This window comes from Mandrillus leucophaeus, unplaced genomic scaffold, assembly GCF_000951045.1.
Source record: "Mandrillus leucophaeus isolate KB7577 unplaced genomic scaffold, Mleu.le_1.0 Scaffold720, whole genome shotgun sequence".
NCBI lineage: Eukaryota > Metazoa > Chordata > Mammalia > Primates > Cercopithecidae > Mandrillus > Mandrillus leucophaeus.
This window is the reverse complement of record NW_012107809.1, coordinates 854,311-873,293: the sequence shown is the minus strand read 5'-3', so window position 1 is coordinate 873,293 and position 18,983 is coordinate 854,311. Positions and strand designations below refer to the sequence as shown.

Below are 18,983 nucleotides of genomic sequence, written 5' to 3'. Positions count from 1 at the left end.
TTAAAATACTCTTCCTTTTTCCATGGACAACAACCAGAACAACACAGTACCACAGACTGAAAACTATGGCAGAATAAAAAAATCTAGCTGTCTTCTTTTAAGACAGACATCAAAAGAGATTTGCAAAAATGTAAAACAGTGCCTGTTTTCTCACTGTTTTATTTTTGAAAATACAATTACTTTAAATAAAAATAAGTTAGTATACAATGAGTTTATTATAGTTATATTAAAATGAATTGAACAGTTTTTTTTTGTGGTAAGATATACATAACATAAAAATGACCATTTTAATCATTAAGTATACAGTTCATTGTCATTAAGTATATACACCTTGTTGTGCAGCCATCCTCACCATCCATCTCCAAAACTTTTTCATCATTCCAAACTGAAACTCTGTACCCATAAATAATAACTCTACATTCTCCCCCTCTTCAACCTGTAGTAACCACCATTCTGTGGTCTATCTCTATGAATTTAACCACTCTAGGTACCTTATGTAAGTGGAATCATACAGTATCTGGTTTTTTTTGGCAGATTTATTTTACTTAGCTTGATATCATGAAAGTTCATCCATGTTGTAACATGTGTCAGACTTTTCTTTTTCTTTTTTCTTTTTTTTTTGAGACGGGGTCTTGCTCTGTCACCCAGGCTGGAGTGCAGTGGCGCCATCTCAGCTCACTGCCAGCTCCGCCTCCAGGGTTCACACCATTCTCCTGCCTCAGCCTCCTGAGTAGCTGGGACTACAGGGGCCCGCCACCACGCCAGGCTAATTTTTTGTATTTTTAGTAGAGACGGGTTTCACTGCGTTAGCCAGGATGGTCTCAGTCTCTTGACCTCGTGATCTGCCCGCCTTGGCCTCCCAAAGTGCTGGGATTACAGGGGTGAGCCACCACACCAGGCCAGAATTTTCTTTTTAAGAGCTGAATAATATTCCATTGTACTAATATATATGTACATATGATTTTTGTTTATCCATTTATCCATCTATAGACATTTGGGTTGTTTCCACCTTTGGCTATTGTTAATAATGCTACTATGGGCCTGGTGCGGTGGCTCATGCCTGTAATCCCAGCACTTTGGGAGACCAAGGTGGGCGGATCACAAGATCAGGAGATCAAGACCATCCTGGCTAACACGGTGAAACCCTATCTCTACTAAAAATACAAAAAATTAGCCGGGCGTGGTGGCGGGTACCTGTAGTCCCAGCTACTTGGGAGGCTGAGGCAGGAGAATGGCATGAACCCTGGAGGCGGAGCTTGCAGTGAGCAGAGATCATCACGTCACTGCACTCCAGCCTGGGTGACAGAGGGAGACTCCATCTCAAAAAACAAAAAAAGAGATGCTACTATGAACATTGGTGTACAAGTATCTGTTCGAGTATCTCTTTTCATTTCTTTGGATATATACTCTAAAGTGGAATAATTACTGAATCATATGAACTCTATGTTTAATGTTTTGAAGAACTACCATTCTAATAAACAAATATTTTAATTGTTTTTGTTTTAATTTCCAGTGCAAATATCAATAGATGTCATCCACATAAACAAAGCATTCTTGGGTTCTCAATAATGTTTTGGAGATGCAGTCTCACTATGTTGCCCAGGTTGGTCTCAAAGAGCTGGGTTCCAGTGACCCTCTAGCTTCAGCCTCCCCAGTAGCTGGGATCACAGGTGTATGCCACTATACCTGGCTCCTCATCAGTAATTTTTAAGAGTGAGGGTCCTGAGATTGAAAAGTTTGAATATCAGTGGTCTAGTGGAGTGAGTGAAATAGAGAGGCCAGTTAAGAAACTACCACAATGGAGAACAAGTTGCACTGGACCTTGCTCAGAGAGGAATGGCCAGGGTGGTAAGAAGGCTCTGTTGTATGAAGAGAACTTGAAGAACCCGGGAATATATTGTGGCCTTAAAAGAAGAAGCCTTCAGGGAAGACACAGTAGCTATCTTCAAATTGGAAGCTCTCTCACAGAAGAGACATTAAGCTTATTTCTGTGACCCCAGGGTGGAGTGGTGGAGGGGAGGGGGTAGTGATGGTAAATCTTAAGGAGAATTAATCTCATAATAAGTAAGAATTTTCCAGTAGAATAGTTCAGAGATGGAATTGACTAAAGTAGGGATGTAGACAGTTTCTAAGTTAGAAAGGTACAGTTTTAAAGTTAGAGTTTTGAAGCCAGAAAGTCATTTGGAGCGGATAATCAAGCATTAAATGGTTAGTCAACATAGAAGAATTCTGTAATCACTTCTAACCCTACAATTCCATGGGGCACAGAATGATGAAGTTCAGGATTAGCATGATAGCATAGTGAAAAGCGGGGAGGATGAGGTCTCTTTAGAGGGAATTAAAGGATCCTTGGAACCCTTTTTGTAGAACTTCCTATGCCCTCATTTGTACTTAATGGAGAGTTAGCCTCAGCTTACTTTGCAGCTTCTTTGGCCTAGCTGCTATTTTAGCTGCTTTGCTTCTCCAGTTCCCTTTGTTCACCAAGATTAGAAATTTAAGATTGCTAGTGGCCAGTACTTTGGATTAGGACTATTCTAGTAGGAATTGAAAGAAACTAGATTTGTGTATGTGTGTGAGTGGGAGAGGTTTGGTCATGTGTTTCTAGGAGTGCAGAAGGGTGGAGGATGTCAGAATCAGCATAACTAAATGGATGAAGGATGCATGCAGGACCATAACTGCAAATGTACTGTACCCTTTCTCACTAGATTATATTTTTGAGCATATTCTTCACTAGCTCTTAAAGTGAGTGAGAGGCATTTTGTTTAAAGAAGACTTAACTTTTGTCATAGATATTTGAAAAGCCTCTACTTCCAGCCCCCCTAACCCACCTCACTGACAGTTTTACAGATATTTAGTCCATTGCCATCTGGGACATCTTATATTTTATAGCACAGCAACTTTAATTTATATTGGACTTTACAGCCTAAAAATAACCGAACATTTTTCTATTTGAGACTCATAATAACTTAGTTAAGGTATTATTTTTCCTATTAAATAAAGAAGAAAAGCCATACAGAGAGGTTAAATGACTTGAACAAGCTAGTAAATTAGGCTGAGAGGTGATTCCAGATCTTTTGATGCCAAATCCCACTCTCATTTAGTCCCAAGTGGTTTTCAAACTGTGTTCTATTATACCTAAGGATTCTGAAAAGCTATATTCACTTAAAAATATTTAATTAAAAAATTATACTAAGAAATAACACTTTCAGATGCACTAAATATCAAGTGCTTAGCACATAATCCACTACTGTGTTTCCAGATTAACTTGTTTCTGGATAATCCCAGAATAGAACCTGTTTCTCTTATCTTTTGTCATGTGTTTGGGACACTTCTTACAAATGCATGCTTGATTATAAAGATATAATTCTACACCGGTCCTTTAAAATATCTGAGCTTGCACATGTGTGCTTATGGAATGTTGTTCAAGTGATGAACCTTAATGCAGTGGGTATACTGTGTTTGGGGTTGGTTGGCCAGGCAAAGCACAAGTGCTTCTGTTCAACACAGGCCCCTGGTGATGATATACTTCTGAGATGTAAGGCAAGTGAGCTTGTCATACCCCATCATGTAGTAGTAAAACCATGTTATGTGTAATTTTAGCAGTATTGGAAGCTCTTTGTCTGATTTTGTATTTGTGGTAAATTTTAGGATTTATCTCAAAATAAAAATTTCCAACTCTGCTTCTTTCAATTTCCTACATCAGTTTAATTTGGGAGTGTGCTGAGATGACCAGGAAGTCTATTAAAAATGCAAACATGTCTTTGATCGGGACTTTTCTCTATGCTGAACCACCAAAACGAAATACAGAAATTGGATATTGAGGCTATATCAGAATAAAGCTGTACCTTTTAAATGTTAATCATAACATTAGCAAACAAGAAAAGGCTCATTGTTCTTATTGTTTGGTAATATCATTTTCAATGTGTTTTATATAGGATTCCTAATAGGTTTTCAATTTCATTTGCAAAATAGGTTCTGTTGCTAAATCATGTTTGAGAACCACTGTGCCTTACCATGTTATCACTGTCCTGCTTTTGATCCTCAAATACTTCAAGATGTTTATAATTAGTTTGGGTGCAAAGTATATCTAGGAGGTCTAGCAACCTTAAAATACTGAAAGTGTTTAGAAAAAACAACCAGTTTTTAAAAAATTCTTTAAATTGTTTTCTCTCCGAATCATTTTCAAGTACAGGCTAGTATAAGATAGCTTATTTACTTTCAATTTAGTGCATTTGAATAATTAGCAGGGTTTTTCTGCTTTTAAAAGTCTTTTCTAGGAGTAACATATTGGAAAACAGTCTCTTCACTTAAACATAATTTTTATCAAGTTCCTTGTTTTGCGGGGGAGGAAATTGGGTAAAAAATAGAATGTGGTTTGGTTAATATAATTTTGTCAAACAATAATTAATGCCAGGATGATACTTGGGATGCAAAAATAAAGACCCATTCCTTGCCTTCAAACTTATAGTCTAGTCAGAAAGATGAATAGGTGAGCTGAAAATTACATTGTAATCTGATAATTGTTGAAACAGAGGAACATAATGTTTTATCCTTGCTGCCTGGCCTAAGGAAAGGAGGTGATATTTGAAGGATGTCTTGGAAGCTAGTGGGTGTTTGCCAAGGTAGTGAGAGAGCACTTCCATCTGAGGAAATATGAATAGCCCTTAAAGGACTGAGAGTTGGGAAATCAGTAATATAGTTTACTGTGGCTAAGGTGTGTGTGGGGAGGAGGTGTGAGAAGAGGTTGTTAACTTGGTGGAGCAACAGCAGGAGATGAATTTGTAGAGATAAGTTGGGTCTACATTGTGAAGGACCAAGTATGCCATGTTAAAAGATGTAGACTTCTTATGTAAGCTGTGAAGAGCCACAGCTGGGAGAGACTTATGTTTTAGAAAGAAATGCTGGAAGATAGATTGGGAGAGGGAGAATTGGTTCATTCATTCAATAAACATTTATTGAGCACCTACTGTGTGAAAACAACTTAGGTTTACAGAAAACACTTGGGATACAGACAGTAAAAAAAAAGGCAGAAATGTCTGCCCTAATGGAGCTTACCACTTCCAATGTAATGAGATAGATGATATACCAATAAACATAGAAAATAAATTAATCGTGCAGTATAATAGAAGGTGACAAATGCTAAGAAAGAAGAAAAAATAGAGTAAGGGAGTTTTGAGAATGCCAGGTGGAAGTGGTCACAATTTAAGTAAGGTGACAAGAAGCCCAATTTAGAGGTTGTTGCAGTAATTCAAATGAGAAAGAAGACTTGTCTTAGACTAAATGTGGGACTTTAAAATAGAGAGAAAGTATAGATTGGGAGGACCTTTGATCCTGTCTTTTTTGAACCTTTCTAGCCCATAAGTATATAAATTTATATTTATATTATAGATACAAATCTATAATGTATTGTTATGGAGTGAAGGACTTTGTAATGACCACCCTATAAGTGAAACTTTGCCAGCCACACTGGAAACCTCTCCATTTGTCCCATCTCAATCACAAACCCCTCCATTTCTGATAACATGAGATTTATGGTAATCACTTTTCTGCATTTCTTTTTTTTTTTTTTTTAGCTGTTCTGTTAGATATTTTATTATTCTTAACTTTTAGTTTAAGGGGCACATGTGCAGGTTTGTTATATAGATTAATTGTTTATCATGGGGGTTTGGTGTTCAGATTATTTCATCACCCAGAGAGTATGTATAATACCCAGTAGGTAGTTCCATTCCTCATCCTCCTCCCACCCTCTACCCTCAAGTAGGCCCTGCTGTCTATTGTTCCCTCTTTGTGTCCACGTGCACTCAATGTTCAGTTTCCATGTATAAGTGGGAACATGTGGGTTTTGTTTTTCTGTCCCTGCTCTTAGTTCACTTAGGATAATGGCCTCCAGCTTCATCCATGTTGCTAGACATGATCTCGTTGTTTTTTATGGCTGTGTAGTACTCCATGTTGTATATGTACCACATTTTCTTTATCCAATCTACTGTTGATGGGCATTTAGGTTGATTCCATTTCTTTGCTATTGTGAATAGTGCTGCAATGAACATAGGCATGCATGTGTCTTTATAGTAGAATGATTTATATTCCTTTGGATATATACCAGTAATTGGGATTGCTGGGTCAAATGGTAGTTCTGTTTTAAGTTCTTTGAGAAATCTCCAGACTGCTTTCCACAATGACTGAACTAATTTACATTCCCACTAGCAGTGTGTAAACCTTTCCTTTTCTCTACAGCCTTCCTGACGTGTTATTTTTTGACTTTTTAATTGTAGCCATTCTGACTGGTGTGAAATGGTATCTCATTGCAGTTTTGATTTGCATTTCTTTAGTGATTAGTGACATTGAGTATTTTTTGTATTTTCTGCATTCCTTGATAATTTTATTAATCAAATATATATCTCTAGACACTGTAGTTTAGTCCTGCCTATTTTTAAAATGTCTTTGTCTTTTTTTTTTTTTTAAGCTATAGGTTTTCTCTCCTTCCTTTGTTTTTCCTTACAGTTTATCAGCTGAAGAACTAGGCTGTTTGACCTTAGAATTTCCCATAGCCTGGAGATTTTTCTTATTGCAAATTCATAGTATAACTCAACATGTTCCTCTGTCCTTTGTACGTCTTGTAAGTTAACAGGTGGACCCAGAGGCTTCATGATACTCAGGTATTATCCCTTTGGCCTGACAATAGCAGTAGAGTCTTCTTTCATTGAAAACCACATAATGTCTGATTATCTCTTTTGCAATGTTAGTAGCTATTTTTGCTCAATGCCTAGAATTAGTAATTCTTTGGGGATTGCAAAGTTGTGATATTCTAATTATATCATATCTGTTTTAGTTATTAGCTAGAATACTTTTGCAAAGAGTCATTTCCCCTCATTTACTGTGTAGATATCCAGTGGTATAGTGCCAATAGGAAAGGCAGCATAAATGCCTTTTTCATTATTTACCACTGTTTAAGGTAATGAGTTAGCTCCCTATCATTCTCCTTTTTTATTACTCTATCAACATTTCCAGACTTTGGAAAGGGAGCCTTGATTTGTCAGTTTTAAGAATTTATAGGTACTAGATTGCTCCAGTCTCTTCAGATATCACCTGGCTATATTTGGATTAGGCAAAACCCCTCCCTGTTTTAACTTCTGCTCTAAAGTTGGCTCATCATGTGTTCAAGTGTGTGTTTGTTGACTACTTTGGGGTTCTTTTGTTTTCACTACATCAGATAGCCAATTGTTTCTTCTGCTTCTTCCTGTACAGATGTTGATACCTTACAGGTCTTGTGGCAGTTGGTTTATCCTCAGCTGCTTGTATTTCTGGGGGATAGCTTATCATCTAGTTTTGTTGTGAATATTTTCCAAGGGATTTGGCTTTGCTATCTAGTTGCTTGGTCTGTTTTTATGTGGAAATCGAGGAGGTTTTTAAAAAAAATCTCACTGCCACCAGTGCCATCTCCCAGAAAGGCATTGAATCATGGAAGAGTTAGTGTGGAATTGAGAATAAATTTGAAGTTTCTAACTTGGAAGATTTGGTAAATGGTAATTTTATTGATGAAGATTTGAAAAATGTAAGAGAAGGAACAAGACAGAGAGTGGAGGATAAGACCAAGTTTTGATTTCTTAGGTTTGAAATACTCTATTTGAAGTCCTCTAATAGAAATTCCTTCTGAAGAAGTATGCTGCTAGAATTTGACAGAGCTAGGTGATGGAACATCAACACTTTGAGAGTAATCAAAGCCATTACAAGTAGGAAAAATTTTATTTTTTGGTAAAAATTACAGTGTGAAAAACCAGTAGAATAGGAAAAATGCACTTGAAGGTAAAACACTAATAATACACATTTATGAACTAGTAGTTTTATGTATTTTCTACAAATATACACAATGCATTTACATTGAAAAGCAATCCAAAGAGGAAGACACTATGCAAAGATCCATTTACATGGATGCAACTGTTTTTTCAGTCATTAGGTACAGGTGCCATATATATTTAATATAATATCAAGGCAATGAATTTATAAAATCTGAGTATTTTTCCAACTGGAGACCCTAGATAAAGATGATAAGGACTCATAATCTCCAAGTTTTTATAATTTTAGTAGACTTTAGTATACTGTCACAGATCCTTTAAGAGTTAGTGAGAAAGTCTTCTTTCTTACAAGCTATTCTAGATAGTTCTAAGCTCTATCTTCAAGAGGATTTTTCAAATACTATACATTTTTGGACACTCCTTTTTAAACATTTCATTTGTTCTAAATATCAACTCAAATGATTTACTTTGGATGTCTTTTCCTTCCTTATCTTTCTTTATTATTATTATTATTATTCTTAGGCCAGTCTTCAGAGACCTGAGATTAAACTTGAATCACTGAAAGAAGATATTAAGGAATTCTTTAAAATATCAGGTTCGTAATTTTTTCCTAATAACTTAAGGCAAAATAAGAAAATGTTTTATTTATTCCTAATTCTTTAAGCCCTCAAGCTTGTACAGCCACCTTACTTTGTTGTCGTCATTCTGTTTTGTTTTGTTTTAGGCTTTTAACAGCCTGAAGCCATGGTTTTTTGTTTCTGTCTCTAGTGATAAGCAGAGAAGAGGGATGAGGAAAGAGCTTTACTGGCCCAATCACAAACAGAAACTAAGAACCCATGACTGTATTCTGTGCCTTGGATACCCTTGCAAGGCAAAATAAGTAATATTTTATCCCCAGCCTTCCAGTTTCTCATTCAAAATTGTGAAAACTATGGCCAAATAGGTTTCTATTTAGGGAGAATTAGAGCTATTAGACATTTTAACAAAATGGTGCAAAAATTCAAGAACTCTGTGAGAAAGACTCCTTTGCATTAGTTTGTTTTAAATACTGTTTGCCTTACTGGTAATATCCTGATGGATAAATACATCCTTAAGGTATTAAGTATCTCCTTAGTTAAATAATTTTTCATTTTACTTTTCAGTTGTGACTTTTTTCCTTTTATGCTTTCACAGAAAATAAAAAGAAAATTCTAACTTTTCAAAGAGCAAGAGGAGAGAGAGGTTCCCTAGTCCAGCATCTGCATATGGGAACTGAGATGTTAAGTGATTGTCCCGGATAGTTAGAAGCTGAGCTAACTGGTCTGACTATTGGTAACTCACAATAATCTGCCTCTGTTGTCCAGGACTTTGCTGACAAGTTAATTATAACTAGATACTTGTCATCTATCTTCATCAGGTGGCTGTTTTTTGCTGTTCCCTTGGCACATTCCTTACAGCTTTAGTAGTACAACATCCGAAGATTTTGACATTCATTGAGCACTTTGATAGTGAAAAAGGAAATGTTCCTCCCAACTTGATAAAATGGTGCAATAATATTATTTTAAAATATCATGTTGGTGACTTTGCTGCTCAGTGTTAGGCAAGGGATATAGTAAGTATATAGGAAATAATCTTTAATAACACTTTTATAGGGATTGGCAGTTGACAAAGTTCTTTCACAAATAAATATGATGCCAAAGTTTTGTTGAGATAAATTTAATTATGGTGTATGTTTATTTAAAAACTAGTATGTTCATATATTTTATTCTTTTTTTAAAAAACAGGTTGGGAGAAGAAACTTCAGAATGCTGTTTATAGTGAACTGAGTGTGTGAGTTTTCCTACCTATTTTGCAATAGTGTTTTGTTTAGCTATATTTACTTTGTGAGTAATAAAACCAGTATTGTTTTATATACTTATTGTATTATTATCATTAATATTTATACAACATTTCAAGTAAGTTAATACAATTAAAAATTACTACCATCTTGCCTGACAAACAATAAGAAATAGGTGCGTTTTTTTTTTAACCACCCACTATTTTATTTTTTAAATTTTCTTTCTTTTTGAGATGGAGTCTCACTGTGTCGCCCAGGCTGAAGTGCAGTGCAATGATCTTGGCTTAACTGCAACCTCCACCTCCTGGGTTCAGCCTCCCAAGTTGCTGGGATTACAGACCCCTGCCACAACACCTGGCTAATTTTTGTATTTTTAGTAGAGATGGGGTTTCACCGTGTTGGCCAGTCTAGTCTCGAACTCCTGACCTCATGTGATCCACCTGCATCGGCCTCCCAAAGTGCTGGGATTACAGGTATGAGATACTGCGTCTGGCCCCACCCATTATTTTTTATTAACAATTCATTTATCCAGTGGAATTAGGGAATAAGATGTTTCTCTAAAGTTAATATTTCAGATAACCGAAGCTTACTGACGTTCTTTTTTTGTGTCTTTATAAACTGTCCATTCTAAACCTGATTATCTTTTTTGTTCTTTGGCAAGATTGGTGTCATTATTAAGAACATCTGTGTTTTTGTTTATTTATATTTAACATCAGGGTCTATTAAGGTGTATAGAACTGTTTGCCATTTTAAAATGTAAATCCAGAATGTTAGCTTTTGTAGTTTCTTCAATGTTCTGTTACCTGTCAGTTATTTATGGAATACCTACCATGTGGTAGCACCATACTAAGCACTGAGCATATAGTGTAGAACAATAAACACAATTTCTGCCCTCATAGAGCTCATAGTCTAATAGAGTTCCCAAGTCTAATAGAGTTCCCATGTCTGCTTTTTTTTTCCTTTACTGCTATCACTGTATTTCTGTCTGTAGCCTTCTCTAGTGTTTAACACTCCCATTTTCAACTTGACTTTTCCAGTTCATTTAACTGGGAAATGACATAATGCAGCTTACCAGAATTGTTTCTAAAATGAAGAGACTCAGATGAACGCCTGTGCGCATGTGCTTTAGATACAATTTTTTAAAAAGTTAGTATTTTCTTCTTTGCTTTGCTCAAATCCATCTTCCCAGTTGGATTTGAAGTCTTAAATAATGTTAGATATAAGTGCTATCTAATAAATGAAGTTGACTGTGACCACACCTTTAGTAGTACTGTGACAGTACCTTTGGCAGTCACCAAAGGAATAGACATTTATCATGACAAGTAAGGTTTTAAATTTATAATATGTACTAAAGGTGCCTGTTGTGTGTAATTCCAAACACTGGATTCTCAATCTGAGGTGATATTACTAATATTACTGAAAATTGTTCTGTGTGACAGACTGCCCTTTTACTTGATAGAAGGGACTGTGTTTTATTCATTATCATATTGTTGACATTTTGTGCAATAGAACTTTAAGTATATATTTTCTGAATAACTCGTTGGGATTTTTTTAAGGAGTCCAGTGATATTATTTTTATTCCTCGCTTGGGTTCTGAACAAATTAAGAAACAAGATAAAACAAAAAAGCAGATGGGATATCAAAATTACACTTTTATTACTGATAAAGACTAGGTAGGAGGACATAGCTTAGTATGAGAGCAAAATTAGTCTTTCAACTGATCTCAAGAATTAAATAGATTTAACCTTCCAGTCAAATAGCATTGGATCAGGGGCAGTATGTTCAGTTTATGCTTTTCAAATTTAAAAGTTGAATAAGGCATAAACCTCTTCTGTGGTGTGTTGAGTTAAGCCTTAGAGAGAGTCCAAGAATGTTATAGTAATGGAACTCTTTTCACATGGAAGTGCACATCAGGGGTGGGAAAGAAACATTTCCCATAATATAAGTCAAAAGAATAAAGAAGACTTAGCGTATTCTGTTGCATTTTTCATTGGCAGCAACCATTGGATGGATGAATAAGGAAAGCAAAAAGGAAAGTATGAGTATTCATTAGGTAATATTAAACAATGGGAGATAAAAAATACACATCCTTATGCCTAATAGAGGTATAGAACACACGAGCTATATAGACTATACCTGAAAACAGTACGCTTCATTTTACTTGTTTTAGTAAGCATTACAAAGATTTTAGTCAGTTTCTTATTTGACAAATATACTAGAAAATTTTCTGTATTCTGTTATTTACATGAAATTTTCAACTAGTCTAGGTTAGCACTCTCCATTTCAGATTGCATACTTTAATTATCTTTTCCATTCATTTAAAACAGTTATATATTTGTTATTGTGTTAATAACTATTTAGTATTATATGAATGATAATTTACAGTGATTGAATGCTTATTTTGTGCCAACACTTTACATGCATTGGCTTATTCAATATAATCTTCACTACAACCCTATGAAATAAAATTTATTATGATCACCGTTTTGCAGAAGAGAAAACTGAGGCTTAAACCATGTTTTAGTCTGTCTCGTGATACTATAACAGAATACCTGAGATTGGGTAATTTATAATGAATAGAAATTTATTGGCTCACAGTTCTGGAGGCTGGGAAGTCCAATATCAAGGTGCCGGCATCTGGTGAGAGCCTTCTTGCTGCATCATCCCATGGCAGAAGGTGAGAGGGCAAGAGGGGATTTAACCCACCGTTTTATAATGGCACCAGTCCCACCCATGTCGGTGAAGCTCATGGCCTAATCACCTCTGAAAGATCCCACCTCTGAATACTGTTACAATCGCAAATTTTAACATGAGTTTTGGAAAGGACAAACATTCAAACCATGGCAGACCACTTAAGTAACTTGTTGAACATCATATAGCTAACAAATAGAAGTGCTAGGGCTTAACCTCCAACTATATGATTCCAAAGCCCACGCATTTTACTACGTCTCACATAGGTCTATGTCTTATCTCTTAACTGGATTTAAAATGTTCTGGAACAAAAATTGTGTCTTACATTTCTTTCATATTTCCTATAGTATCAAATAAATGACATTGAGTCAGCAAATAGTTATTGAGCCACCTACTAATGCTAATACATGACAAATATTTGTTGAATTGAGGAAACAGTGCAATTATTAGTCTTAGCCTTACTATATTTAAGACAATCTTTACATGCAAAATGAAAAATAGATCAATTTATTTCTGTGTTTTAGTCGTCATTGTACTTTGTACAGAGCAGTTTATAAGAAATTAGATGACCTGTTATTTTTCCCTTAAAGAACATAAAGAAGTAAATAAACCTTAAAAATCTTATTCTATATGTGCATGTTATAAAAACATATCGTATAGTTTGCTGTTATAGTAGATACATGCAAAAGTCTACCATACCTTACAGAGTTACAAGTGTCAAACAGTAGTGGGCCTAAAATGGAAGGATGTTAGATAAGGGATACCTTACACTAGACCACAAATTTGGATAAGTCTTCATACACATTCATGGCTTTCACTGGGAGAGTGCTCAAGCAGTAGACCTGGGTACCTCTGAAACGTCCTAAACATACAGTTCTTCTTTGCCCTCTTAGTTTGAAATGCTACTGTATGTTTGCTATTGTGCACAGAGCCAGGTGCTGTTGATAATAAACAGGCTAGACAGTCTTTGTCTCCCGGAACTTACATCTCAGTTGGGCATAAAGACTTTAAAGAGGCATTTACAGTGCAGTAAAATAAGTGCAATGATTGGGGAAATACAAGGAACACATAAGGCTGGCATTTAACTTAGATTTGGGGTTGCCATGGTGGCTTGCCAAAGGAAGCAATATCCACGCTGAGATCAGAAAACTAAGCTAGAGTTTGTCAGGGGAAAGAGTAGAGAAGAAAAGCACTTCAGGCAGAAGGGAATAGCAGGCTAAGAGATTTAGAAGTGGAAAAGAGTGTGGTGCAAATGTTCAAAAGTTTGTATGGTTGGGTGGTAGCAGGTGAAGGGAGCATGGCTAAGGACGAGTCTAGATTTATAAAAAGGATTGTGCCTCTTCAGACTTTGTAGACTGGATCCTAAAAGCATTTGGGTGCCATTTAAAATTGTAAGTAAAGTAGTAATATGATCAAATTTGCATTTTATCCATTCAACAATATATTGGTTATCTACTATGTACCAGGCATTATGCTAGATGCTGGAATTACAATTACTGGTGAATAAGGAAGACATCACTTCTGGCCAACATCCAGGCAAACTGGTGAATAGATTGAAAATAGTCTGGAAGCACTTAGGAACCTGCTGGATAAATGTAGGCGAGGAATAATGGTTGCCTAAAATAGTTTACTGTCAGTGGGTAGAACATTTAAGTATTTAGGGAGACTTGGGGGACAAGAAAAAAATAGAGTGAAGTGTGCTGTATAAGTTTCTGTGCATTTTTCCTATCTGGCAATCCTTATCTCTGCATATTACTAAATGTAAGCTCCATAAGGGCAGATATTTTAGCCAGTCTTGTTCACTTCTGTCTCTTTTTTACATTGAGTAGGTTGTCATTAAATGTTTCTGAAAAAATAAATATCTAACTTGATTTTGGTCTTAATAAGAATGACTTTCAAGTTGTCTCCTCTTGTTATCTGTATTTTGGATACATTTCTTTGATCATTAAATACACTATTAAGATCATCAGTAAATTCTCTCAAATTTTAATCCTAAATTTCTAAGCTTTATTAAATTTAGACATAATTACCATTAAAAGTGGAAGCAAATGGTGTATTGGACAATGTGAGACAGTTTTTAAGCTATCTTACATATAACACAAGAAATATCAAGGTATCTAGAGACTTAACTTTTTTTTCATTTGTGAATGGGAAGGTACCTGAAATGTAGATTTTATTGGAAAAATAATTTGCCAGAAACAATCAATTTGTGAAACTGCCTTATAGATTAGGTGGGATAGGTTGCCTTTCCCTATTCCAGCAATGTTTCTATGCACAGTTTAGCCTTCTACATGTAGGCTCCAGGACAGATGCAAGTGGTTTCAAATATTATTAACCTTTTACATGCTTTTGTTCCACTTTGGACCAGGAATTTCTTGAGAATTCAGCTCTGCGGTTCTTGATTATTGGAACATGACTGTTTTGCTGTAGGTACAAGTCTGATGACTAATTTCAAGAGGAGTTATATATCGTTGTGAAATGGATTGGAATCTCCAAATAAACATTGAACCATCATGTCTTCCTACTGCCTTTTCTATCTGTGATTTCATACCACTCTGCACTTCAGTCATTATGTTCCAGTGATCCCGACTTTTTCTGATCCTTAAACATTTCATGCATTACCTCCTCAGAATTCTTGCGCTTGCCATCCCTCTGCTTGGAATATTCTTCCCCCAGATCTTTGCATGGTTGGCTCCTTCACATTCATGTCTTGGTTTAAATATAAAATCCCCTAAGGGGACTTCACTGACCTCCAAATTTATTGTATCTTATTACCCTGCTTTCATTTTCTCACGGCACTTATTACAATCTGATATTATTTTATTTGTATGTGTTTGTAATTATTGGCTTTCTTCATAAGAATGTTACGTCCATGAGAACAGAGAATGTTATCTCAATCACCACCTTATACTTAGTACCTAGAGCGGCCCAAGTATTTGTTGACTAAATCAACCTATTTTCTTATTAAAAACAATACATTTTGAATATAAAATGAAATGTTACTGGGAAAACAGTTTATAACATGGACTACAGAGGTAAGTAATATCTAACCAAGAGAGTAATGTGTGATATTTAGCTGCCTCTTTTTGCTCCTAGGTTTCCTTTACCTAGTCATCCTGCTGCACCTCCTGAACATCTTAAAGAACCTTTGGTATACATGAGGAAAGCACAGGTTGGTTTTTCATGCCAAGTTATGTAATACAGAGCCAAAGATCATTCTTGATGTCAGGAGTATGTATTATTAGTTATGAAATACTGAGTAAGAACCACTAAATTGATGTTAATGGTATTTGTATATTCTTCCATTTTATTTTCAGTAACCAAGGATCATACCTATTTAACTATGGCAACCCTGGAAAAAATGGGGTAGAAGGGGAAAAATAATCTACCATACTGGCCTGCAATTTAAAATATGATACAAGTGTAATGTGGCAATCATGGCCTGTGATATTAAAGGAATGAAATGTGAATGAACTGACACCCTCTTTCCTTAAAATTTAGGTCTTTGAAGCCAGTGTTATTGATAGTGTATTTAAAATATATTTGTTCTCACAGTAGGCGGTCATCTATTAATTGTATGCTGTTATAGAACTCTGATAAACCTGCTATCAAAATGGGTTGGCAAAAAACTAGGAATAAAATAACAAAATAATTTAAGCATAAAAGCTATGAATAGTTGTTAAAATGGAAACTCAAGAGGTTCTAGCACATGCCCCTAGCTTTTTTAACTGTCCTTCATCTCAGCACAGCCTCACTCACCTCCCCTCAACCCAGTCCTGTCCGTAAGCCTTCCTCACAGTGCTGTTTGAGTAGGACTCTGTGACTGCCACTGCCGAGACACGTAATGAGCACCACAGTCAGTCAAACTTCATTCTCCAGCATAGCCTCAGAGATGGATTTTTAAAACCTTTTTTGGTATGAAATATTTCAAAGGTACCTTAAAGAACTCCCACGAACCCATCACTCAACTTCCACAGTTATCATCATGGTTCTTCTGCTCTTGAAAATTTTCTGCAGAGTCATCACATTCTACAACAGTGGAAATTAGGCAAATTTTTATTTTTCAACTTTTATTTTTATTTAAAAAAATCATCAAAATTAGATGGTGAAAAGAAGCAATAGAAATAAAAACCTTGGAGATAGTTGAGGAAGTATATATTTCTGTCTCTAGGTGATATCTTTTACGGCTGGAAATCAGTTAATGTTTATTCATCAATTTGTCATAAAGCATAATTCATACATATGTGAAAGAAGTGTGTGGTTTTTTTGTTATAAAGATTTAAACTCAAGAAAATAAAACTAAGATTGGGCCTGAATATTTTTTAGTGAAATTGAAAATTTCTAAACAGTAACGAGAAAGTATCAGTTTTAACATACTAGGTGTAAGAAACAAAACATAAAGATTTTTTTTTTTTTAATCATGACTGAAAAGAAGAGATAGAGAGAGGTAAATAAAAGTCCACTCCCAGAGCTTACTGCTAGTTGTTAAGAATATATGTGAGTGATAGGTACATGTATGATACTCCTCTCTTTTCTTTCCGGACTTTCCCACTTACATCAGGGATCGGCAAACTACAGCCCCTGGACCAAATACAACCTGCCATCTATTTTTATAGGGCTGGCAAACAAGGAATTTTATTTTTACTTTTTACATTTTTAAGTGGTTGAAAAATCAAAATAAAGATAATCTTGTGACATATGAAAACTATATGAATCCCTAAGATATGTTTTATTGGAAAATAGTCATGTTCATTCATTTGCATATTGGTTGTTGCCGCTTAGTTGCAACAGAGACCCATGGACTGCAAAGCCTAAAATATTTACTGTCTTCCCTTTCATACAAGGTTTGCCAATCCCTGCACTAAATTATTCATTCTTCAAGAGCAGGGATTGTGCTTTTTATCCTCAGCATCTAGCATAGTCCCCAGCCCACAGAACACTTTTGATGAGGTTTGCTGTCTTTAACTATGGCCATACTGATTACCTCCCCTATCAGTAAGTGTCTACCTGTCTTTCTATATTTGTTCTTTTTGAGACATTTAGTTGTTTAGCCCCCTATTTTGGGGAGCAATTCTCTCTTCTTTCCATGAAAGCTACCTAGTCTGGATCACATGTCATGTATTGCATCATGTTCTTCCTTGCATTTCATAATCTCTTCCCCATCAGACTTCTGTTCTGTCTGCCATTCTACTCCTTAGTCTAAGGCCACTTTTACTGTTTACTTTCTCTCTTCTCCCAAACTTTTGACCACTTCAAGAGAAAATCATGTAATTTCTGTGTTAACCATTATCTAGTCTCAATTCATTTATTTAACTTCCAGTGGATTCTTTTGCTGTCTAAGGTTATATTTGTTATTCATTGTCTTCCATTTAGGTTGTTCTAAAACTTTTCCATGCTTGTGTGGCCCCTAATTCAACCTCTGTCTCACTCATTTTAAGCATTTCTCACTTATATTTTATAAAGAATATTCAGGTTATCTCATTCAAGCTTCACAGCTTCCTTCTTTTTTGTTGCCACATCTCTTTTTGCTCCAGTCCTCTAAGATCAACTGTCTGCTGCACATTTTTTTTCTGTGAGATCAAACTTAGCATGTCTAAAACGTTTATGTTCTTTTAAAAATGACCATCTCTTCCTCAGCTTCCTATTTTTGTTACTAGTGATCAAATGCTAAATATTATTTCTTCCCATAGTCTTACAATCTCCTCTTTCTGTTCATTACCAAGGCTGTTACCATAGTAGTCACAATAATGATGATGATGGTGATAATGCTGATAATGTTGCCTTTTATTGTTTACTTTATTTTAGACATTGTGCTTTAATTCACATACTTATCTTATTTTTATACCTCCGAACTTTCAATCAATCTCTCCCAATCTCCTTATGTATTCTCAATACTATTAAATTTAATTATAAGCAGACGAACCCTTATAGCTCACTGCCTTTTAACAAACTTTCAGTGATTATTCCCAGTTGCTCAAAAAATGAAGTTCCTATTCCAGAACCCAGCATTTAAGAATTTTTACTATCTGTCCCCAGCCTTCCCCTTCTACTTTGTCAGTCTCTGCTGTCTTATGACTGTCCTATGTGCCTGTCCAAGTGAATCATTTTGCCTTTCCCTCTTGCATCGTTAACACTTTTTTGTATTTTGTTTTCCTGTCCTGGAAAGCCCTTTCTGCCTGTTTTGTGTTACGAAAATCCTATCTATTTTGTGAGGGTCAGCTCAGATGACATCTCTTCTCTGATGTTATTATTGATTACTCCTGTTGAAAGGGATCGCTCTCTTGAACTCTGTTGAATAGCTCCCTGTTGTTTTATAGCCCTTAGCACAAATTGCAATTTATTGTAGTAATTGCTTTTTTTTATTTTTTGAGACTGAGTCTTGCTTTATCGCTCAGGCTGGAGTGCAGTGGTATGATCTCGACTCACTGCAACCTCTGCCTCCCAGGTTCAAGCAATTCTCATGCCTCAGCTGCCTGAGTAGCTGGGATTACAGGCGCCCACCACCATGCCCAGCTAATTTTTATATCTTTATTTATTTATTTATTTTTATTTTTATTATTATACTTTAAGTTCTAGGGTACATGCGCATAACATGCAGGTTTGTTACATATGTATACTTGTGCCATGTTGGTGTGCTGCACCCATCAACTCGTCAGCACCCATCAACTCGTCATTTACATCAG

At 35.7% G+C, this 18,983-nt stretch overlaps 1 protein-coding gene across 2 annotated transcripts in view; it reads left to right on the top strand.

Moving 5' to 3' along the window:
* Window positions 1–18,983, top strand: part of TBC1D19 (TBC1 domain family, member 19) — a 164,540-nt gene that overhangs the window by 19,221 nt on the left and 126,336 nt on the right. The window contains exons 2-4 of one of the 2 annotated variants that reach the window (XM_011965343.1): window positions 8,316–8,388; window positions 9,557–9,602; window positions 15,397–15,472. The exons of the other annotated variant lie outside the window; for it this stretch is intronic. Coding sequence (XP_011820733.1) covers window positions 8,316–8,388; window positions 9,557–9,602; window positions 15,397–15,472 — 195 coding nt within the window. The remainder of the gene's footprint in view (window positions 1–8,315; window positions 8,389–9,556; window positions 9,603–15,396; window positions 15,473–18,983) is intronic. 2 annotated transcript variants of the gene reach the window in all.